General features: G+C 37.5%; 1 protein-coding gene across 3 annotated transcripts in view; it reads right to left on the reverse strand.

Moving 5' to 3' along the window:
- Positions 1-10795: 10795 nt before the first annotated feature.
- Positions 10796-25944, reverse strand: part of LOC111874661 (F-box only protein 9) — a 20487-nt gene continuing 5338 nt past the window's right edge. Inside the window, exons 3-8 of one of the 3 annotated variants that reach the window (XM_033755551.1) lie at positions 25130-25275; positions 22552-22715; positions 21964-22152; positions 19676-19922; positions 18858-19079; positions 10796-10816 (exon numbers count right to left, since the gene is read on the reverse strand). In XM_033755551.1, the coding sequence (XP_033611442.1) occupies positions 18891-19079; positions 19676-19922; positions 21964-22152; positions 22552-22715; positions 25130-25275 (935 nt within the window). In that variant the 3' untranslated portion in view covers positions 10796-10816; positions 18858-18890. Of the gene's footprint in view, positions 10817-13860; positions 15006-18533; positions 19080-19675; positions 19923-21963; positions 22153-22551; positions 22716-25129; positions 25276-25944 lie in introns of those variants that run through there. The other 2 variants (XM_023870355.2, XM_023870354.2) reach the window with 2 other exon arrangements.

The raw sequence follows: 25944 nt of genomic DNA on the forward strand, positions 1-25944 counted from the left end.
CAGAAGAGGACAGATGTGACTCGAATAGTGAGATACGACGTAGGAAAAATCCTGAACAATTTTAATATTTAATATTTATCAGTATATATGATAAATATATATTTTAATTATTTTAATATGAAGACAAGGCATGCAGTGAACTAGTTTAACGTTAATCGAATAAGCACCTGAAGATGGCACTTTTGTGCCGAAACATGTAGTGCGAGAGAGAGGAGTGAGGTAGATAAGTGTATGCACTAAAAGATGGTGAAATAAATCATGGACTGAGATACTGAGTTTTAAAAATGGAGCAACAATTCTAAAATTAAACGCTGCAGTAACAAATTTAAATGTCCAAGGAATTTCAATGTCCCACCACTGGAGAGATTAGAACATGGAAGATATACCACTTAACTGGTTAATGAAATCTAGAGCACTGATTGGATTTGAGGTTCTCACAATGGTGACTATGAAGAATTAGTCATTTGGGTTGTAATGCCAAATTACATGAAGAAGCACTTATTCTTTAGAGCACTGATTTTTTTCAGTCTGATAATTGTGTTGAAAATGCATCCCATAATTCTTTGAGATCTTTAAGAGACATACTCCATGGCAATGGCCATGCCCATAAGTGTTAAACTACATGGAAAAGATCAAATCAGGCTCCTGAGATAGCTCATTGGTCTTTTTCTACTCCCACAAGTCAGACTCAATATCAGTGCACAATGAGTTAACTCAGGATTGCTGTTGAATGATACGATAGTAGTGAATAATGAATAGGAAAAGTGTGAAAGTTGTGTCCTAACTTATGGTACTGTCCAAGTAATTTCCTAGCAGGATTGAGGAAAACCACAAAACTTCAGTCATGTTAGCCCATCTTCAGAGCAGGATTTAAACCCAGGATCTCTCGATTATGAAGCAAGAATGCTGATTACTTGGCCAAGATGTTTTGTTTTTCAAACATTATGTTGAGTGCCAATAATCTTAGAGTGAAGACATCTACAGTATTTTCTCATTCCACATTTGTATTTACTTACGTCTGCTCTTTTTCGAGCCTTGCTTAGTTATGGTAACTGCATCTAATTAATTAAATGATTGTGTGCCATCATGCAGGAACTAACCAGATTACTCATGGTGAGATCTTTTAGTGTGAATTTTATTATTATCCCTAAGTTTGGAGATATAGTTTATGATTTATTAGACAGAGCATGAATGACACTGGTCCATATGTTGATTGCACAATTTGGAGGAAACCTAACCAAATTCATGCTGTCCATTGTATTGTGATAAAAATAAAACAGTGACTATGGTATGCTGCCTAGAAGTAGCAGGTGTGTATGCTACTATGATGAAACTGTGAAGTTATTAATAAACTGGAAATCATATCTAGTAGTGATTCTAAAGAATCTAGTATTGTTTCATGGCAATTGCCAGGAATTTTTATGTTTATTTACTATAAAACTTAAACTCTCAACATTTCAAGAACTGAAGTAGAAATTAAATTTACCTCAGATGGTGGCATTTTCTTCATATTGGATGCTAGATTAACACTGCCATGATATGGTTTACAGAAATGCTGACATTTCCACAGATCATAATTTAACTGGTATACTACCATGACTAAGTCACTTGTAAAAACACATTGCATCATGGGAAGAAAAGGATGCCATCTGGCTAGGAAGAGCTTAAATATTTCTGAAAAGCTGTTATTCAGACACTACTAGAAGCTCTTTGTAAACAATAAAAGCAATATATTGAATTTATTGAGTTGAATCATTCAGTTAAATATGGCCCCTTCAATTAAATATCTAGCTGTTGAAGAGAAGAGCCACACGATAAATACAACTACAAAAAATAGAATGTCACTCTTTCTACTCTACCTCATTATTCCCTGTACTAAATCTTGTTTCAACTAGCTAATGTTATGTCCATGACTGGAGAAGAAACTTATGTGGTGGAGAGGTGTAACAAATTGTGAAAATGATTGGAAAGATAAAAGAATATAAGAGTCCTGAATTGTGGCATTCTGCCATATGTTACACTAGTAATTTACTCTACAAAACCATCAATGAAACATAGTACCAAACTACCTGATGACCATTACAGTGGGTAAAAAGATGAAGTGGAATAAGTGTTCTGCAGCAAAAGGACAATAACTTACAGTATTGATGCTTTTATGAAATAAATTGTTATACAGAATATAAGAGATCTGAATGTGTTAAATCACTCATATAAGGCTTTAGAATTCATGGGAAGTTACTGAACCATGTAAGACAAAAGAAAAAGGTGTGTACAAAAGATGCAGAGTAAACTCTTTAAACTGAAGGATGGGACAGCTGACTGGCCTAATCATGATTGTTTCATTCATTCCTACAATAGTTAATGATACTCTATAAGAAATTACTCTTTCACCATTTGTCTGGAGAGACAGAGGAAATCTATGAAGAATCTGTCATGATGATTAGTACCATCACCAGAATTTAAGGAAAAGTTCAAGCTGTGCTTATTCTATCATAAAGATATTAAATACTGATAAAAAAAGGAAACTTTTAGAATTAAATCTGTAAATAAGACCTAAGCCAAGTTAGTTGGGTCCCGTCACCATGGTATGGTGCGTCCTCAGGTTGCGAATACAGGAGGTGGCTCCAGATATGGAGAGTATATGGGTATATTGAATAAGCAGTCACGGATATAGACAGTGTCATGTAACTTCGAACAAGGCCCCACATTTCTAGTCAAATCCTGTGCATAGCTTGTGGTGGGAGGAGTTTCTTAACACTCGTTCTTCCGCTTTCACCGACCCCTTGTGTTTCATTGAAACTACCCTATTTTCTTTTAGAAGGACATATTACAATAATACAAATATATTGTCACTTATCATGCAAAGAAAAATACATTTAATGTGTATTACTAATTTATACTTTGAAAATTAAAATACAATAGTCATATTACCCTGACCTAATTTCTTACTCATTATGTATGATTTAGCACACAAGGAAACTGACGTTTTTAAACATATGATAGAAAAACTGTAAGTATAACCTGCTTTGAGGGTGCCTTACAAACAACTGGCTGCCTGTCACTTCTCACACCCTCGAACCCACCCCTTTGTCTGAAATTTTTCTTCTGCACATTCAAGGTTACTCTTGGCCTTGTTCAAAGTTATGTGACACTTGCTATAGCTGACAACGGGTGGTCCTCCAGCTTGGGGGTTGGGCATAGGTCCAACAACTCCCCACTGCAAAAAATAAGCTTGTTACAAAAGATCACAAGAAGCCTTGGACTTGGAGGGGTTCTATGGGTCAATGACCTAAGCAAAAGAGAATCGATGATATTTGGTACTTGGAATGTTAGAAGTATGTATAGGGCAGGTTTGTTCTGGGAAGTGGTAGAAGAAACTCAAAATATNGCAGCAGCCAAGGTTATAAATAGCCCAGCTTCGACGAGAAGCCTTCAGTCTTCATCGGGCCAGCTAAGAGGCCAGTCTTCATCGAGCCTCCAAAGAAGAAAGTCTTCATCGAGCCAGCTAAGAAGCCAGTCGTGATCGAGCCATCTTGGGAGCCAGTCTTGGGATAACCGCCAGAAGAGATAGTCCAGCATCGCCTAGTTATTGTGAGCAGTGATTGTGACACTGCAGACGGGAATGATGGTAAAGTGTGTAAGACGAGTGAAGGAATAAACTCGCTATACCAAACGACGGCGTGAACTTATTTGTAGCGTGACACACGGAACACGCTACATTGGTGNACAATAATACAAATATATTGTCACTTATCATGCAAAGAAAAATACATTTAATGTGTATTACTAATTTATACTTTGAAAATTAAAATACAATAGTCATATTACCCTGACCTAATTTCTTACTCATTATGTATGATTTAGCACACAAGGAAACTGACGTTTTTAAACATATGATAGAAAAACTGTAAGTATAACCTGCTTTGAGGGTGCCTTACAAANCGTCGGCCAATAGAAAGGCGGAGAAGAATGAATTGCTGGCCTTAATGGAGGCAAACGAGGCCAAGGCGAAAGCCAGACACAAAGAGATGATGGCCGATTGGAAAGCCGATTGGAGGACTACCCACGAGAAGATTGAGCCCCAACCAGAAGCGATGCAGTCCGTACTGGAGCATCNTTGTTCAAAGTTATGTGACACTTGCTATAGCTGACAACGGGTGGTCCTCCAGCTTGGGGGTTGGGCATAGGTCCAACAACTCCCCACTGCAAAAAATAAGCTTGTTACAAAAGATCACAAGAAGCCTTGGACTTGGAGGGGTTCTATGGGTCAATGACCTAAGCAAAAGAGAATCGATGATATTTGGTACTTGGAATGTTAGAAGTATGTATAGGGCAGGTTTGTTCTGGGAAGTGGTAGAAGAAACTCAAAATATAAGTTAGATTTAGTAGGAGAACATGAGGTCAGATGGGACAGAGGTGGCACGAAACCAGCAGGAGAATATAATGTAACGTGTCTGGAATCCAGAAGAGTCACTTCTATGGAAACACTAGAATAGACCGTTGCATAGGAAACAACAATTGCTCTATTGTACTTCTAACAGGAGTCTCCATGGTTATAACAAAGGATTCATTTGCCTAGCAGCAGCCAAGGTTATAAATAGCCCAGCNCAAACCAGCAGGAGAATATACATTTTTTTTATTGAAGGGCAAATGAGAATCATGAATTAGGTACAGGTTTTTTTGTACACAAGAGAATGTAACACAAAGATGGATGAGAATGGTAATCTACTTGCAGATTCCCACAACATTTTGAACTTCTTCTTTCAGTTATTGAATGTACATAGGGTCCGTGATGTGAGGCAGATAGAAACACAGTACAAACAGCTGAGATGGTAGTGCCTGATCATAGTCCTTTTGAGGCTAAAATTGCTGCTGCAAAGTTAGAAAGTTATAAATTGTCAGGTAGTGGTCAAATTCTGGCAGAACTGATGCAAGCAGGAGGTGAAATATTCCAGTCTGTAATCCATAAGCTCATCAATTCTATTTGAAATAAGGAAGAATTGCCTGATCAGTAGAAGGAGTCTATTTTTGTACCAATTCACAAGGAAGGCAATAAAATCAATTGCAGTAATTATAGTGGGATATCACTGCTATCAAATCATAAAAATTTTTATCTAATATCCTTCTCTCAAGGTTAAATCCATACATAGGTGAAATTATTTGGGATCATAACTGATTGAGATTAGCCCTTTCTAAGGGGCCCAACTGAGTAGGTGTCTTCCTTTCTCACCTGAAGACTGAAACAGATCNGATCAGAATTTTTGCAGTCATCAGATACTGGAGGAAAACTGGGAGTATAATGAGACAGTACATCAGCTATTCACAGACTTCAAGAAAGCCTATGATTCAGTTAGGAGGGAAGTATTGTACAGTATTCTTATAGGGAGTTTGGGGTACCAATGAAACTGGTTAGGCAGTATAAATTTGTTTAAATGAAATGTATAGTAGAGCCCATCTATGTAAACATTTATGTGATACATAGGTTGGATAAAAAGTAGTGGCAACACCTCTATAGTTCTGAAACGACTTCATTACCCGAGGTAAACACACTTACATTCCTTCAATATAATCGCCCCCCATGTGTACCACCTTCTGCCAAATTTATGGAAGGCATCGTACACCATCAGTGTGTCCACTTCTGTTGATGTCCAGCAGTGACCGTTCTACAGCACGAATAATCTCCTTTCTTGTGTTGTAACGTGTCCCTCGCAGCGGTTCTGATAAGTTTTGTGCACTACAACCTCATGCAACTTCAATTTTTGTCCAGGAGCGTTGTTCTTGTTTCATAAACATGCTGTTAGGGTGCTTGAACTGGGCTCCTGCACTTCAAGACAATGCACAATGCAACTCAATGAAACACAACAAGAGCCACTCACTGCACTACTTCAACTCAACTTCTGCTATAAGCTATAGATGGCGCTAGTGCCACCTGATGTACACCTTTCATGTTACAGCAGTGTTGCCACTACTTTTTATCCAACCCTTGTAAGTTTCCTATCAAAAGTGGTCTAAAAACAAGGAGATGCTTTATCACCACTGCTTTTCAACTTTGCTTTAGAATATGCCATTAGGAAGGCCCAGGAAAAACATTTGGGACTGAAATTAAATGGGACACATCAGCTGCTGGTCTATGCTGATGATGTGATTCTACTGGTAGATAATAGATACCATGGAGAAAAACACATGAACTTTAACTGATGCTAGTATGAGATTGGTCTAAAAGTAAACTCAGAGAAAACTAAGTATATGTTGCTGTCTCGTCACCAGAATGGAGGGCAAAATCATGACATAACGATAGGTAAAAGACCCTTTGGAAAAGTGGCAGACTTAAAATATCTGGGAAGAGCAGTAACAAATCAAATTGGATTTGGGAGGAAATTAAGAGGACACTGAATTCAGGGAATTCTTCTATCACTCGGTCCAGAACCCTTTGTCTTCTCGTCTACTGTCTAAAAACATAAAAATCAGAATATACAAAACTATAATTTTTCCTGTGGTACTGTATAGGTGTGAAACTTGGTTGCTGACATTAAGGGAGCAACACAGACTGAAGGTGTTCGAGAACAGGGTGTTGTAGAAAATATCTGGAACAAAGAGAGATGAAGTGACAGTAAAGGTAAAGGTAAAGCTATCCCTGTAACAGGCCGTGAAGCACCATAGGGTTGTGAGACGTCCAGGCTCCCAGTTTCTCTAGACAATCGGCTCACAGAAGGTGGCTGCTCTTTGGCCCCCCGGAAGATTCCTGGTATTCATTTCAGTTAGAGGCTGAGTTGACCCAGGGCCACAGTGTGGCTGGAAGGATTGGGTAAACTGAAAAAAAAAATCCACCTCATCAGGACTCGAACCCGTGACCTCCCGGCTTGTAGTATAGTGCCTCAACCAACTATGGCAGTAGATTGGAGGAAACTACATGATGGGGAGCTTCATAACTTTTACTCATCACAAAGTATAGTTAGAATGATCAAGTCAAGGAGGATCAGATGGGCAGGGCATGTAGCACGAATGGGGGTGAAGAGGAATGCATATAATATATTAGTGGGAATGCCAGAAGATACCACTAGAAAGACCAAGACGTAGGTGGGTGGATAATATTAAAATGGATCTTAGAGAGATAGGATGGTATGTTTTTAGATTGATCTGGCTCAGGATAAAGACCAGTGGAGGGCTCTTGTGGGCATGATAATGAACCTAAGTTCCATAAAATGCTGGGGTGTTCCCAAGTAGCTGCATAATTGGCGGCTTCTCAAGAAGATCTGAGCTCCAGGAGTGAGTGAAATAAGATCTAAAAGTTCATGATGATGGTATATTAATACGGTGATCAATCTTATGGATATTATTCATTTTCCTACTTTTCTTCTTATTCAAAAAGAAGTTTTGAAGACTGGACTCTGGGTCCTCAAGTAAGAAGCCTACTCTGTTCAGCCCACTTGACAGAGCTAGTCCCTATCTCCCAGTAGGAACAAAAGACAGAAGAAACAATCTGTGGGCGTTATGACAAAATTACATACTCTATTTTAATTTTAATCCTCAGCACTTCTTAAATTTGTATTTACATGTTTAGTCTTATCAAAGCTTTCAATGGTCAATATAGTGTCACATGCATTAGCACTTAATAATATGGGTTCTGGATTGGACGAACAGGTTTATTTATTCCTTATATACACCACCATTAATTACATGTAACTATAGCATTATTGCTATTTCTATTCTATTCACTCTCTCTCTCTCTCACATATACACGTCATCTCCTGGAAACTGAATAACAGCCTCACTAAAATACACATTCCAAATATTACACATAAATTCTTCTCTTCACAGCTGCACTCCTGCAACTAACTCTTAACTGCACTGCAGTGGCTCTAGTTCATTACTGAAATATTTTTGGATTCATGTTTTATACATTATTTACATTGTTTTAGGCTAAAGTACTCACCCTCCAACTTTCTGTACTTAGCCATTTCTGGGACACTCTGTATAGACTGAAGGTGTAGAAAAGGTGAGGTCATGAATTTTTCTCATATTTATTTTAGTGATCATTTCCGTGTTCTGTGTCTAACTATGGGGAATATGACAGAGGACAGCTTCATGTCAGTACTTGTACTTATCATCTATGCATCAACCAGTAAGATATATGAAAGTTCTAAAAACTATAGTTTTATAGGTACATGATATTTGAGGTTCTCATGGTGGTGACTATTAGGACTATTGTCTTCTTGGAATGTGATGTCACAGAATTTGTTATACAGGAACTTACCTACCGAATTACTGGGTATCACATCCCAGAAGATAGTAATATTTATGAGGTCAGATATTGTCGCATAATTTCTTAATGCTTCTATCTCAAATTTTATTTATTTTTTTGGATAATAAACGCATTTAGTTCCTTAGGGCATAAGGCTTTATATCCACAATAAACAGAGTGAAATCGCCATATAAATAAAAAAATCATTTTCTCTCTCCAATGTTTTAACTATTCATGTTTCAAATACTGTATCCTGTTTCTCCTTACAGTTTTCCACAAAATGTGGATGTAGAACCATTAAGAACTAAGGCATTGATATACCTTGAATGCATGTTTCAGACTTTGTTAATATTGTGACTTGGGCTATACAGATAAGGTTTTTATAATTAGCCTACTTAATATACTCGTACATTCGTATTAATATAGATCTTCTGAATTACTTTTCTTGAAAGAAGAAGCATGTAAGTTCTTTCAGACACCGAATCATTAATTCATTACTTTGAATAAAATATGTGATGATGTGGATTCAGATTTGGATATGATATATGGCCAAACAATGACATGTACTACAAAAACATATCTTATTCCTGAGCAAATATGAAGACAATGTTAAGTCTACATACAAAAGTTTGTTGCTTAAAACACAAGCAAAAGTTTACATTTATAATACATTGTATCTGTCTTAGTTGTAGCCTGTGAATAATATACTGATGAGTATGTCAGCTAGTAAGTAGTTTATATTGCTTCCCTTTCTTCCACACACGTGAATGGTGGAATTTGAGTTTTAGTGTATACATTCAACAGAGAACACCTGGTGGTTAAGAATGAGAATATATGTAATGGAAGTTCACTCTGTAAGGGAAACTAAAATATTTTTTGATAAACAAGAGGATAACATACAAAATATAATTGGGAAACAGCATAAATAAAAATTAAATAATCATGTTTGCTTTCATAAATGCATTTAACATCCATGTTCACATTTGTGCCTCAACATATTTATTCAAACAAACATATAATTATCTTACAGAAGTACATGTAAGAAATATTAGGCCTTCACAACGAGGAACATTTCACCTAGCGTTGTTTATGAACTGGATAACTCAGTCAGTGCTGTGATTAGGCTATAGGCTAAACGACTGGATAATGGAGGTTCTATTCTAAGTGGAGATCTCTTTCCTACCACATCCAGACCAGCTCTGGGAGTCCACCCAGCCTCCTAGCCAATGGGTACTAGAGGCTCTTTTGCCAGAGGTAAAGTAGCCATTGTGTAAATCTAACTTCTTACCTCTATCTTAACACCAAGGCTGTAGCATGGCAAGAAAGCTAAGGTTTCTTTTGGACTGTAAAAGTTTAGTGCCAATGTTTCAAATTTTACCTAGTACTGTTAAGGTAGTAAAATCTAGCACGTGGCTGTGATCTAGGAGACAATGAATGTGTACTGAATTTGGGTATCCAAATCTCTTCGGGAATGCCTGCATGGAAATAGATGAGAGGATAACAATACGGTGAATCTGAAGATGAAAGATAGACTGCCCTAGCTCAGGATTGTGTCTAATGGTGGCCTGTGACATTTGCAATGTTAAATTTCAGATTATGTTAAAACTATTAATTATATATGAGAGTTGTCAAGGAGGTGCAAGACATTGTGTTCTGAGGCTGGTATACAAACTAAATTGTGTAATTCGTGAAGCAAATTACAATCAGTTGTAGTAAAAAATTTTGATTTCATAGTTTAAAGGATAATCTGCTGCAGCATTAGAAATTCTTATCATATTCAAGTGGGGCATTTTCCATTTCTGCTTAGCTACCAGAAATGGAAAAAAATTACTGACAAATCTGTTCAATATATAAAAGGATCACAATATATTTTTTTTTAAATTATTAAGTCATATCATGGTCTAGAGCCTGGCCTACATTCAGATTGGGTCGTCACATTAATGTAGCATAAGTCACCACTCCATAACCTAATGTCATCAGCAAATGATGTGATTCACATAAAATTATTTGTATTATTTTGTTGACTTAAATTAATTTGTTATTTATGCTGTCTTCCATTTTGAGGTGCATTTTTGATCATCTGCCATGAAAAAATATGTACTCTATTCAAAACATATATATTTTCTCAAGCTCTCTAGAAATATGCTTTTGTATGTTTTGCCCAAACATACCATGAATTTTTGCAGTACTCCCAGATCAGTTATGGGTACCAATATGTGAAACACTGTTTGTTATTATACAGAAAAGTGACAAGAATATGAACTGCAAGATATATGCAATGAAACCTCTTGGAAAGGGGCAATGTTCAGGCTCTACCACCAAATAGTTTCCATTTTATTCAGGAGCCCTTACCAGTTTATAGAATAATTTCTCCCTGGAGTTTCTGAAGTGCGTTTTTGAGTCTAAAATAATAATTTCCAACTAAAAAAACTCTGTGGCCTGTAGTCCGCAAGTGAACTATACTGATCGAACAACTGCCGCTCACTTGCAAAGTTAGTGCCAACTTTCATGGATAGAGGGTGTCATGTGGTTAGCGCAATGGATCCCCACGGCCGTTAATCTTGGTTTTCTAGGCTGGAAAAAAATTCCAATAGTTTTGTAAAATTAATTGAAGAAAAGTGGTGTACTGAATGCCCTACTTCCACACACATCAGCACATTGTACTTGAATGGAATACTCAAAGACACTTCATTCATTAAAGATTGAATTACATACATTTAAAATTTTTCTGAATGCTGAACTAAGCCCAAATGATTTGAAATATATTTATTAGAACACACAACAAATCATTAAGCCAAGTATAAATTTAAGACTAAGCAACTTCACAACCTGCTTTTTGTATAACCATGAAGTCCAGCATAGACATAACACAGTGATGAACTTCATCACCTTAATCCATGTATCACAAGGTTAAAACGTTCATGAATGCCAACAGATTTCCTTATATTTCTCTTTATTAAAACTTATATAACTTATTACCACTTAAACATTAAGACTGTTTATACATAAATTACAATATACTGAAACTGGATCTGCATTGTGGGTCTTGGCTATGGACAGGTGAACCATTAGCAGTCCATGTATTCAAATTCTAAATCTCATATTCAGATGATTATAAGAAATGGAAGGTGGAGGGTGGGGGGAACTCTGAACTTTATAAATCATAATACCTTAGAATAACATTTAACGGAACGGCAATTACAAGTTGTATTCACAGAGCACCACCAGAACAAGAATTTCATACCAAACAAGCTGGTCTCAATGTGGGCTTGTGTTTGGGAAGCGTTTGGTTTAAATCTTAGCAGGGACACTGGTTATCGTGACTGAAATATTTTGTGGTTTCACCCATTCCTTTCAGGCGGGGGGCAGGGATAGTGCCACAATTAGGCTGTAGCCACTTCCCACCAAATCCATTCCAGTCCATCACTCTTCCTACAATTCAACACTACACATTCTGAATATTGAATGCATTGTTAAATAACACAGGGAAAAGGGTGGGGGAGGGGGGATTTCACTATAATGAGAAAAATGAAAACAATCGGTTCCATTGTCCTATTACAGATGAATAATAAAAAATTATGAAAGCTACTGTACTGGACATACATAAAGAAAAATTACAATAATACAACATAGCTATTTTCATAAGCAAGATGTGTAACAAATAATGAAAGCTACATACATTTTAGACAAGCGGTGCCTGATCTTTTATGGGAATTGCAGTCTACGGAGAATGTTCTGCATACATATACAAATATATGTAAGCATATTAATCAAAACGATTTTTACAGTGCAAAATTTATTAGAAATATTAATTTAAACAGAAGGTATACTTTATGCAGTAGGCATAGTTTACATAAAATTTGCTCGTTAACTCATAAAATCAACATGAACATTAGTACACCTATGGAACATAATTTTACAGCAATACCGCTAATTTCACATTGAGAATCACAATCTCTCCCAAACATTATGAAATATGGGGTGTATTACAAGGCTGCATCCTGTGGACAATAACCAAGATGTGGTTTATCTGCATTCATTTACTGTTGAGCAAGTGAGATTGTACACTGTTCTTTGTTGTGTAATCCTGAGAGAAGAGCAACAGAGTTTATATATATGAATTCCCAGAAAATCAGGCAGCATATTTGCAACATACCATTTCATACTGTGATCATATTCTTTTAATATAGAATAAAAACTTACCTAGTTCAGGGGAACAATGTACTGTGGTCATATGGTTGGGCAAACCTGTTCTGGAAATTGTGTTACCAAACAGTTTTCAAATAGTATTCACATGCAATGTCCCCAAACTAAGCTCAACTCATTGTTTCAATGGTAGGCCAAATACTGCCCAAGCAGGACATGCTGGACTACATGAAGTAACATCGTAATTAGGTACGAGGGGCGTTCAAGTTCTACGGTCTCCAATTTTTTTTCTCAGGGCTGGGAGCAGATAGACACATGCGGTTTAGTTTAAAATACGTGTGCACTCTTTGTGAATGCAGGACTGTATGGCACACAGAACTCTAGTGGTGGTGGTGGTGAGAGTGAGGAGTGTTTTTGATACCTAAAATGGCGATGTTTTCGTTACAAGAACAGCGAGTAACCATTCGTTTTCTCCACTTGCGTGGTGTGACACCCACTGAAATTCATCGCCAGTTGAGTGAGACATGTGGTGATGGTGTCATGAATGTGAAAAATGTGCGTTCATGGTTGCGACAGTTGAAAGAAGGCTGAACATTGTGTGACAACGAACCAAAACAATCTCAGCCTCGCACCAGCCGGTCTGACAACATAGTCGAGCGAGTTGAGAAAGTTGTTTTGGAGGATCGCTGATTGAGTGTGGAAAACATCGCCTCCAAAGTTGGCATTTCCGTGGGATCTGTGCACACAATCCTGCATGAAGACCTGTGAATGCAGAAAGTGTCCTCCAGGTGGGTGCCACGCATGCTGGCGGACGACCACAAGGCTGGGCGCATGGCAATTTGCCAGGTGATGTTGACATGTGATGAAGGCATGAATGGGACTTTCTTTTCATCAATTGTGACAATAGATGAGACATGGATGCCGTTTTTCAATCCTGAAACGAAGCGCCAGTCAGCTCAATGGAAGCACACAGACTCACCGCCACCAAAAAAATTTCAGGTAAGCACCAGTACTGAAAAAATGATGGTGGCCATGTTTTGGGACAGCGATGGTGTAATCCTTACTCATTGCATTCCAAAGGGCACTACGGTGACAGATGCATCCTACCAAGATGTTTTGAAGAACAAGCTCCTTCCAGCACTGCGAGAAAAACGGCCAGAAAAGGCTGCACGTGTGCTCTTTCACCAGGACAATGCACAGTGCATTGGGCGTAAGCAACACAGCAGTTTCTTCATGAAAACAACCTTGAAGTGGTTTCTCATGCTCCCTACTCACCTGACCTGGCTCCTAGCGATTTTTGGCTTTTCCAGTGACGAAAGACACTCTCTGTGGTCGCACATTCACCAGTTGTGCTGCTATTGCATCAGCGATTTTCCAGTGGTCAAAACAGACTCCTACAGAAGTGTTCACAGCGGCCATGGAATCATGGCACTGACGTTGTGAAAAATGTGTAAGGCTGCAGGGAGATTACATTGAAAAGTGACAGAAGTTTCAAATTTTTTGTATGATTATTGTGAGAAAATCGGAGACCTTAGAACTTGAACGCACCATGTATTTACAACAGCTCCCATGCTATACAACGTCACTTAAGGTAAGACATAAGGGGTTAAACACATTAACAATAAACATTACCACATGAGAAACTCAAAGTACGTCTATGAATTGTTCAGAAAAGGAGAACTTACCAAACAAAATCTTATACTCTTGCATCCTGTGGTATATAACAATTTACTTCTGTCACATAAACAGTCAATGCAATGTATATTCAATAAATACTGACACTGTTCTTTTGAGTTACCTGCTCACCATCACCAGGCCCCAGACTGTGAATATGTAGAATTAATCAGCAAAATGTGTTATTTAAATAATATATATTGGATGTAGGGTTCTCAGAGCAGTGACTATGAAGAGTATTGTCTTCTGGGATGTGATGCCGTGTAGTCTGGTAAAAGTTCAAAGATGTTTTAGAGGAATGTAGGTGAACTTCTACCTCACTTCACAATGTTGCATCCCAAAAGACAGGACCCTATATAACATTTAGATTAACACAATTTTCATCAGATGTACCTATCCATTAGGTAAAGGGTGAGGCGAAGGTTGGACTAGATTCACCCACAGGACAGGATCTAATTGTGGGCTGTTTTATATATCAATTAAATAATAAAATTCTCTTTACAGTTATGGAGTTAGGTATAATGGCAGTTCCACAACTATATATTATGCATATAATGCCAGAAAGCTGCATGTATTCCAATTATGGTGGGCACAACACCCCAGAACATAATGCACATGTGAAGTATTAGTGACATTTGGATTGCATCGTCTGTTGGTTTGTTACTATAGTTCAATATGAATCAAAGTGTTTATTCTCTCAACCAATTCTTACACATGTAAAATGAGAAAGTTCCAACTGTCTATTCCAGTCATGCTGTTCAGAAGAACCTGTAATGCAATATATGTATGTCACGCATTAGTGAAATTTAAGCTGCATTCTGTGTTGGTATGTTACCCAGTTCAATATAAGTTGACTAGTTCATTCTCATATGTATGCTTATAGAGCAACTTGTGAGTGCACAGCAAAAATTTTTGCTCGAAGAAGTATCCAATCAGCAGTCAGCTGCAAGTAGAAGAGCTTAGATAAGTTTGAGAAGTCTTTATCTCTTCAGTTCAGACAGCCCTAATGATGAAAATGTTGAGTTACTTTTAATTTTGTATATCCTCACAATAACCACCCCAAAGAAGTAGAAACATTGCCACACCTGCATCATCAATCCAACCTTAACGCAATATTTTATTATATGTAACTGAACATTAAAGGCCAGACTTGTTACATATTTCAACCACTTTAAGATATTACAAGTGTCTGTTAGAATAATATATATTTTTTTTTAATTTCATAAACTTTCATTATAAACTCAAGGTGGCACTGCAGTTATCATGAAACTTTAGCAAAAGGCATTTTGTTCAGCCTACTTAAAATAAATTAAAAGTTGACAAAAACAGAAACTACTGAAGATCTCAACTACAGTGGAACCTCGCTTAATGAGCATAATTCGTTCCAGAATCTTACTCGTAATGTGAAACACTTGTTAAGCGAAATAATTTTTCCCATATAAATTAATGTAAAATACGATAATGCATTCCATGCTGAAAAAAATACTCAAAAAATTTTATGTATAACGTTTATTCAAAGAAAATTATATATACATTGTTAAGGAGCGTGAATCATATTCATCTTTTCTTCTATGCGGAATGAACCAACCTGGAATGCGAATTCGATTTGCAGAAAAAAAAATCGAAATAATTAGTTTATTATTTATGATACATATCTAATTCTTTTTTACTAGAAATCTGTCTAGAGACATTTGTTTTTGCCAACGCTTCAAAATTTGGTGAAAATGCGACACAGCATTATCATTAAATAAATACATTTGTAGCGCGCATAGCCACTGCCTTATTAGGGTGATGTTTCTCAACGTATGATGCAACAGTTTCCCATGCTTTCAGCATTTCTCTAATTGTGCCAGAAGATTGTTGCTTTGCTGTTACCTCCTCCTCCTCTGACAAACTCTCCTCCACAGCTTCTTGCTGTGAAACACAATGCAACTCCAAATCGTGCAAATCGTTGATGTAGACCGATTTTATGTGCGTGCTAGATCAGCCACGCTCACACCTCGGTCTCACTTTTCAGTGATTTTATGTTTCATTTCTACAGTTATTTTTATTCTCTTATGGCTGTCTTTTTGCGGCTTTTTCTTCGGGGACATTTTTGCACAAAAAAAATCACAAATAATATGTCTGAACACAAGTTTGGAAAAATGTGTGATCACATGCGACACTAAGATGCTAGCAGAACGAGTGCTAAACACAGACTGCTGTAGCAAGTGCAGAATCTGGGACTTCCCCTCGTCACTCGATATGCGAAACATCGCTCATTAAGAGAGTCATTTTTTTACAATTTGTTTTGCTCATTATGTGAATTACTCGTTATGAGAGGTGCTCGTTAAGCGAGGTTCCACTGTATCATGTTTTATATTTATCCAGCAACATCAGTTAGTTTATTCATTTACCTACATGAGAGTCAAAGAAGTTAAAATATATCACATGTGACTGAAGAAGAGAACAGCAGGCTAGCTTAGAATCACTACACAACATACAAATTCATGTAGCACAGAAACAATTTGTAAATATCTCAGATTTTCAGTACTTTCTATAGGGTGCATGATATTAAGACTATTCTCTCCACATATATACAGTAGAAACTGAAAAGTTACTCTCATTAAGCATTTCAACAAGGCAGTACTTTCATTTTAAAACGCTCTTTAAGTTGAAATATTATAACATGGACTGCAGTATTTTAAATGTACTGGGGATAGTTTGAAACTGTAACTATATTAGTCATGTCTCAAACAGTTAACTATAAGTGACCATTAATATTCATTAACATATGCATGAAGCAAACAAACAAACAAGAAAAGGAAATTGTCAATCAACTTACAAGAAGGATCCAGTTAAAAAATTACACAGAAGACAGCATAACAAATAAAGCTGTGTAATTTGTATTACAGAGTATGCGATGCTCTGCAATAGGTGACCAAATAGCTACGACATATTTTATGACACTCCACACTGAAAAACTAGTTGCGTGCATAACAGAGTATAAGCACCATATTATTGTATTACATAAGCTTGGAAGCTTTCATGGCAAATAAATATGCTTATATCTTCTCAGGTGATCGACTGTGATGGAGACCAAGATTTTGAAACAATGATTTTTGGTTCAACACTGACAGAACTGATCGCCTGAGAAGGTTTTAGCACCTCACATTACTGGTACATGCAAAATGGATAGAAGATATTAAAGGAAAGAGTTAACATCACAGAATGATCATACTGGGGACAATGCCACATATTTTATTGCCATGTGGAGCATGCTGCATCATTAATATGATGTCACTAATTCCAAAATCTGAAACATAAAATCAGGTCATTACCTACACATGAATTTGTGTGAAACTGATGACTTCACATTGACTGGTGGTTATCATGATGGTAGGCAGACTGCACTGATTTCTAAATATTCTCCTGGAATAGGGGAATTATCTGATTTTACTGTAAAGGTGAGAATGGAATTATTTTAAGAGTATAATAAACAGTAATTAAATTACAACATGCAGATTCCAAAATAAATTATGCATGTATTTTAAATACAAAAAATCATTTTCATTCAAATCCCAGAGATGTGCATCTGTATAGGAGGTGTTTGAGCTTGTAGTTCCATTCCTAATTACGCAGTGGAATCTCTATTTAGTGTTCCTTGATATAAGAATTCCTTTCATTTAACATTAATTTTTAATGATCCTAAGTCAATAATCTGAATGATGAAATTTTCCCTTTTTAGGATATTCCTCTGCTCGGTGTTCAAGTCCACTATTCTCCGAAGAAACATTAAACGGAGTTTTCGCTATATGGTTTGTGCTAGACAGTTCTCATGTTCCGCCATGCACCAACTCATGTGTCTGTGCAACTCAGGATTGATAGTCACAAACTCTGATCTCCAAATTCCAACTGTTGAAATCTGACCCATTACTAATTAACAATTCCCAGTGGTTCATCCTATATAGCCTCAGCGGAGACTGCATAGAAAACATTGCTTCCAAGAATTCCTCCAACACTGAGTGACACATTAAGCCTGTTGCCTAGCGATGGACAGAATATTGTTGATGTAGGAGCGTGTTTTGGTTGCTGCTAAAACATGTTTATTGGCTGTTGCCTAGCAATGGATGACTTTCGTTGTTAAACTACGCTGGCTTTTGGCTGTCATGCCACAATATAACAACAGCACAGTTCTTGTCCATTATCACAAGAAATAACATAAAGCAGGTTTCATTATCTTCCCCTTACAGTTATCAAATTGATTATCAAATTAATTATTTCCTAAAATTTTATAGTGTAACAGTCATAACATGGTCTGTAATTAAAATGAATGTAGTTTTTCAACGTGGAGTGCCATAAAACATGTCATGTCATTTGGTCATCTAATTTGAAAACATTTCTGTATACAGTGAATTTTCTAAGACAATCAGTTCCTCACAGTATCATGGTAATGATAACAGTACATAGTACATATTTTATGTCCAGGCACACAGATATAGAAAATAACAACATATATGAATGACTTAACTGAAGTCACAACATTGTGATTTATATCAAACAATAAATGATATATTTACAACAATGTTCTTATCACAAGTTAGGGGCAGAGCAACTATGATAATATCTGCTGAATAAAATGTCCTTTATACCAGAAATTTCCTCCTCATTTTGCACATTCTTTACAGTTTTTCCTGAAAAATAATTCTCTCCTTTCTGAACACAATGAAATTAGAATAAGAACTGTTCTAACAGAATCTTTACTAGTTACAGTTGAAGCATTTACATGAATAATAATATTTGGTCATGAGCTTACCAGAATAAACACACCACATAGGTATTTCCCCTACTAGAGAGGATTTTCTGATTCTGCGGTATAGCTTTTCACGCGTGAAAACCAGTAAGGTGGATATCGGTTTCTTGGGAGATCAAACGTTGTGGTATTTTCCTGACCGTTGCGGAACCTGGTAAATACTGAATAACGCTGCCACACCAGCTGAGCATGGATGCGATTTCGATATGTCACAATTTGCAGCTCCTAAATAAACAACATACCAAAATGTTAAAAATAGAACAATCTGACTTCCTTGGTTGGTTTCCCACATTAAAAGAAAGAAACAACTCAGTCAGCAATTACTGTGACACCTGTAGTCTGGCGGACCACTGCCATTTCAAGGGAACCTGCTGCCTTCATCATCTGGGTAGAAGAGTAAGGCACACATGAAAAGAAGTGATATGGATTCAGGATGGGACCAGAGCCCTGAGCAAACCACAATTCCACCAAAATTCCACAAGAAATACTGAATTGGCTTTTCGAGACATGTACATACAATAAAATTCACCTTTAAAAATGTTCTGAAAAACTGACAGTGTCACTGAATGCTTTCACTTACACAAACAAATTGGAGGAATTTATAAATAATTACACAATATAGCGATCTGCTCATCTGCAACTTCAATCAGGATAAAGTATAATATACTAAACAGATGTTAACTTCAAACTTTCACCCTATTACTATATTTGAACTTTTAATACAAAAAATCTTCACACAATACGTGTAACATATGAAATGGTTCTCTTCTAAATGAAATGGTATATCAAGCATAGTTGTATGATATATTTTACAAACTCACCATATGAAAGGTCTGTTCACCTAAGTCCTGGGTGCCTTCCCTTCGTCTACCACGATTACGATTGTTAACAGCCATTTTAACTGCTGAGTCTTGTCGATGAAGGACAAGAACAACACGGTCTTCAAGCAAACAATAATGCCCCGACAACATGGCAGGATTTTTTGGAATACGATGCCTTAGTTGTCCCAAGCTTGACAAAGGGTCATCAGGGGTTGTCAACATCAGAACCAACCCCTCAGGAAAGAACCTGAGAAGAAGTACAAAAAAAAAGGGTAGGTAACACAGTACTCATACTGCTGTACTTATATTGTGCAGAAAGCATAAAGATAGCTAAAATATCTGCAAATTTTATGAGAAGCAACACTTTACAACCATTCTCATTACTTTGACAATGTCTGTTAAAAAGATAATTTTATTCTTGAAAATACATGATGTTCCCAATAATCTGTTACTTTCAATGCCTGATTTCATACACTGGCAAAGACATGGAGGTTTTATTTGCTTTACAACACTGCTAATGCACTAGGTCTGCATAAAAAGTGGTAGTCTCCATTGTCTAAAGCAGACTAAGAGCACATTTTGATGATAAATCTGATAAAGATCTCCAATAACAAATGCAATCAAAACTCATTCATCTTAGAATAGCGTTGCCACCTGTACATATAGATAGACAGACACAGGAAAACTATCAGTTATTTGTTTTTTAAAATGAACCTACAAAGTATTGTCACATGTGTGAATGACTATAGATGGGGGTCTGGATTTGTGACTCGATTTATTTACCACTTATAGACTCATGACTCGTGACTACACTTTACAGATCAGTGACACACACAGACTAGGATCCTCAGTCTATTACAGTCTCCACTCGCCATTTCCTGGCAACATATTTTAACACAAGAACTACAGCAGTCTCACTGAATTACACACTCCAAATACCACACATGAAAGTCTTCTCTTCACAGCTCGACTTTCAACAGAGCAATCTTGCACCTAACCTGTGACCATTTCACCCAAACCTCCTAGGCCTTCTCTTCACTGCCTGACTATCAATTAACTAAACTCATAGTCAGAGTCAGAGTTACTTTACGACTGGCTGTTTACCACCAAGCAGTTCATCTTGATGTCAAGCCCCTTGAGGTTCACCACCAGTGATCTTTTTCCAATTGAACCCTTGCAGTCATAGTCCTTATGTAACATCCTCTCTAATGAGAGCCAGCTCAGTCATTCTTGATTCTGAGTCCAGTGGGGCTCATGACCATATTTTACTGTCTCTGATTTGAGTCTCCTACATCCTGGAGGGTCAGGTCCCAATATTCACATCCCCCAGGAACAGTGTGGCCCAGTTATAATCCCAGGAACTGGGTTCCCTTTTTGTCGCCTCCTACGACTCACAGAGTTATGGTGGAGGTATTTGAACCTGCCTCCACATGGGGTACTGACTAAGCTCAGTAAGAGTAAGAGTGAGACTTACTTTACAAATGGCAGTTTACTGCCCCTCAATTCGTCTTGCCTACAAGCCCCTTGAGACCCATGACCAACAATTTTTTTTTCAACTGAACATTTGTTGCTGGCCATCGCCAATGTAGTCATTCTCAGGTCCAAGTCCTGTGGACTCATGACATTTTACTGTCTCAGATTCGAGACTCCCCCAACCTGGAGGGCCAGGTATACATATTTATAACCCCTGGGAAGAGGGTGCCCCAGTTATTACCCCAGGCACTGGGTTCCCTTTTCTTTGCTTCATACGACCTGCAGGGCTATAATGGAGGTATTTGACACCACCACCACACGGGGAATTTTCCTTCACAAAGCTCTAAATCTCGTCTCACTTATAACTGCTCTGCATGGACAATGCAGAAAACACAACCTCTGTTGCTGCATCATTGTAGTATTCATGTCTGTTGCCATGGCAACGAGTTTACTGAGCTGCTGCCTAGACGTGGCTCTACATGCAATAGTATATAAATTATACACAAGCATGATATCTATAAACAAAAGTATACTACAAGATTTTGTACATATTTTTTTGCCATATATTTCACTTTTTCTGAGTAAAATTTTGATGTTTCTGAAGTCAGCCATAACATGAATTCCTTGTACACATGAAAGTAACAAACATGATCTTCACATTAAAACACCAAGAGATTTTCTGACTTACTGGAAATTGTGGAAAAAATTAAAATAAAGGAGTACTGTATTTGGAAAAGACAGACAAAAATATTATACATTAAAGTATAAACATGAATGCTGAAACACAATGAGGAATGCAAAAAGGATGTGTCTACCTGAGATATCGATAGTACTCCACCACGTGCCAAGGTCTGTAGAAATGATCCTGGAAATTGTTTTCTCCACTACGCACATACGTTGTCTTACTGATGTAACAGCCATTGAAGTGCAGTCTGGGACGTTCAATGAACATTTTTCGCCATGATTCATAGGGGGTTAACCCTCCACAATTCACTCCCCAGACACTACATAACAAGAACTGTGGATTATAAATCTGCATCTCAGTGTTGTAATTACAAATTGCATAACCCCAATTAATATTGATAATTTAGTAACAGATTTACTGTCTACATGGCACTGAAAAATTCACTTTTGAAATTGATAGTGTCACCCTTGACAATTGTGCAGAATGGAGAGAGATAAAAGACCACAAAGGAACTCACTAAACATAAAAGTCACATAAATATGCATGTCTGCCCAAACTGCCTGCAAACCCAGGAGCTACATCCAAAAATTAGGAACTAGAATTTATACATATGTAAAAAACTTAGCTGAGAAATATGTTTATTTTTAACAAAAGTGATGATTATGAAAATTAATGCAATGACAGTGATCACGATGACAAATGCTTCCTAGTAATTTACCGTGCACAAGCCAGTCTCCATATTTCAGGATCTCGACTGCAAAGGTAGAATCCACGACAAACATGTGAACACATTTCCAGTGATCTCAGGTCCAAATCTGATGACACCACCCAACGTAAAATGTAAAGTATTATTTCCATGGGCAGTGCAGATATGTGAGTTGCCTGAAAGACACATAAGTTTTGTAAACAAGACAGAAATAACGATGCTTGCCATTCTTTAAAGCAGTATTACTACCAAGGCCTCATGAATTATGAACTGAAAACATAGTGAGAGGAACTGGTTGTGGTCTAACTTGAGGCTTCTCCAAGCATATGCATGAAGAAACTGAGGAAAATCATCAAAAACTGCAGTAAGAAAATATGGTCTTCAAGTCAAAATCTGAGTGTGCGATTTATGAATATGAAACAAAAGTGCCAACAACTTGGCCGTGATGTCTGGTACAGTACTTCACAGATTCACATTCTTACCAAAGGTAATTTCAACATACAAAGTAATGATCCACACAGAAACTGAAAAATATTCACAATCACTCATTTTTCTCTTTACCACAACATCAAAACACAATTTCCTCAGAGGTTTTCTCTTGTGGTGTAAATGTGGCCAGAATGTAAAGTTGACCACTCACCTCTGTCTAGTATCATGAATAATGAATGAATGGACTTTCACATCCAGATGCCTATACTCACTCATGGAGCTGAGCCCTTCTTGAGATGCCGCCAAGTCTGCAGCTACTCAAGAATTTCCCAGCATTTTATGGAACCCAAAGGTTAATTATCATGTTCACTAGAGCCCTCCACTGGTCCCTATCCTGAGAAAGATCAATTCAATCCATACCATCCCATCCTATCTCTCTCCAGATGCCTATACACCTGTGCAAATTACAGGGATGAAATTCACTCACCATCTTTCACTAAACTTCACACACTTAACAACAATATCAGTTATGAGTAAATAAAAAGGTAATTTATATTCTGCTAGCACCAAATAATTGGAAAAATTACCTTAAAAGATTTTTGGGATACATTCCAATATGAAGTTAAAAGGAGCACTGTTACTGTTCCCACCTTCAAAGTAGCCAAAAATTTATTATGGGAACACACAAAACCTGCTTTCACCCTATAGCACACATTTTCGTTTGAATAGTGGTGCAAAAAAGACAGTATTTTCATTCCTTAAGGTCTCTGACTGGTGCAAGAAAAATAGCATTCTAAATCATTTGTAACTTCAATTCAGTTGATTTACTTTATGTGGAAGTTCTTATCTTGATACACAGGAAATTCTAGTTTGAACAGTTAAAGTCAATGGTTAGGAATCAAAAAGTTTATCTTTCTACTTACAGTGGAATATCTACTCAATGATCCCAAGTTATCCCAGTGTTAAATTTCCTTCATATAAGATTGTCTTCATTTCTAAGTTGAAATCCACTGATCCAAAACAAAACCTTAAATGGAGTTTCATTGTAAAGTAAAAAAAGTAAAGCAATCCCTGTAACAGACCGTGAAGGCCCATAGGGTTGTGAGATGTTGAGGGTCCCACACTATCGAGACAACAGGCTCAAAGATGGCGGTAAGGTACCTTTATTAATTTATGATAGATACCATGTGATTGCTTTAGGAGTTGCAAGCCTTAGGGCTATATTTTTCTCTTCTTCATATTACATAACTGCACAATATAACTGTTTAATGGAAAGCTCCACTTAGCTCTCTGTCAATCTGCAGTTTTACGAGGTTTAATCTTCATCATCTTCGTTAATATTACATGCTGACTGTTCTCCAAACAAATCTTTATTTGTATTCCACACCATTTTTCAATCCTATATCTTTAAACTGCCTGCAAACATTTATTCCGTCCACTGTAAATTTCCCAATCTCTCAAATGGTTGCACTGGACAAAACAATATTTTAAGTACTTTACAGAGTACAATTCTGTAGTTCTCATCAATATAACTTTGGACCTTAACAGAAAAGTAGCATCTTTCTTGCAAATCATGTTATCAAAGTCAGTTATGTGTACAGAAAATACTGGAAGGACAAAGTACACTGCTTTGCGCCACAGCTCAAGCGGTTAGTCACTGGCTTTCCACCGTGGCGGCTCAGGTTCGATCCCGGGTCTCATCAAGTGGGATTTGTGGTGGACAAAGTGGCGCTGGGGCAGGTTTTCTCTGAGTACTTCGGTTTCCCCTGCCAATCTTCATTCCACCAATTGCTCCAAAATTACCTTCGCCTATCATCTGGGGCTGGTACAATTGGCCAGAAGTGGCCGCAGTACAAGGGACTTAGTCCCACCCCACTAGCAATAAAAAAAATAATACTTCAAAATTAATACAACCACTTTCTCTGTATGTGCAACAAAAGTGGAAGATGTACTGTGGTGAACTACACATACAGATATTAATGAAATGCTTCTGCACTATTTTGCATGTTGCATTTGCTTTGATGTTCACATACTGCAGACACAAATCTAGCACTGCAAGCTTAATTATATCATGCTGCACAATCAAAAATGATTTGTGTTTGCCTTTAGTTGACTATTTACTATACCAAAAATTGTTTAAAGTAGAAATTGTAGAGTCTACCTTTTGCTCATGATGTGGTGTGCACACACACATTGAACGGCTGAAAAGTCGTTGCAAATGTGACAGAAGATCTGTATCGCTGTCATCATCATCATCATCCTCTGACCCACTGTCAACTTCTTGATCATGACCGACTTCTAGATCATCTGGTTAGACCCCACAGTCAAAAGATTAAAAAATACTCAATATAATATGTGGCAGAAGTATTAACAGGAAGTATTACTGCTATATTCAATTAATTTCCACAGGTGCACCGTAATAAATGCACATTACTAATCTGCTGAACTTAATGAATGAAGGCAATACTGGAAACATCTCATATACAATGTGCACATAATTCAACATATAGAACAATTTATGATACACTCATGACTCCAGGAGCACAACTTAGATCTACTCTCCACTTGCCTCTGATCACACAGTATATTTCACAGATGTTTTATAGAACATAATGTGACATGTGCGAAAAGCCGAGCCCACCCCCACACCAGCAGTGACGCGGCGGGTGAGCCAGCGCTCCCCTCCCACCCCTCAGCAGTAACGTAACGCTCCCGTAATAGGCGAGTAATCACCCCGCAATGCGCAACGCGCGGTGACGTCACGAGCGGAGCCGAAGAGAGCCGAGCGGAGCCGAAGATAGCCGAGCCCCGTAACCTGGCAACTACGCAATGCTAATCAACAGCGGTGACGTCACGCTAGCAACAGCGTCCTATGCTATCCGCCACGTCACACTAGCAACAGCGCAAGGCTATATAAGCGGACCCACAGCAGTGTGATGATCAGTTGAAACATAGCAGCCTGCGAGTGTGCGATAA

This window comes from Cryptotermes secundus, unplaced genomic scaffold (genome assembly GCF_002891405.2).
Source record: "Cryptotermes secundus unplaced genomic scaffold, Csec_1.0 scaffold56, whole genome shotgun sequence".
Taxonomy (NCBI): domain Eukaryota; kingdom Metazoa; phylum Arthropoda; class Insecta; order Blattodea; family Kalotermitidae; genus Cryptotermes; species Cryptotermes secundus.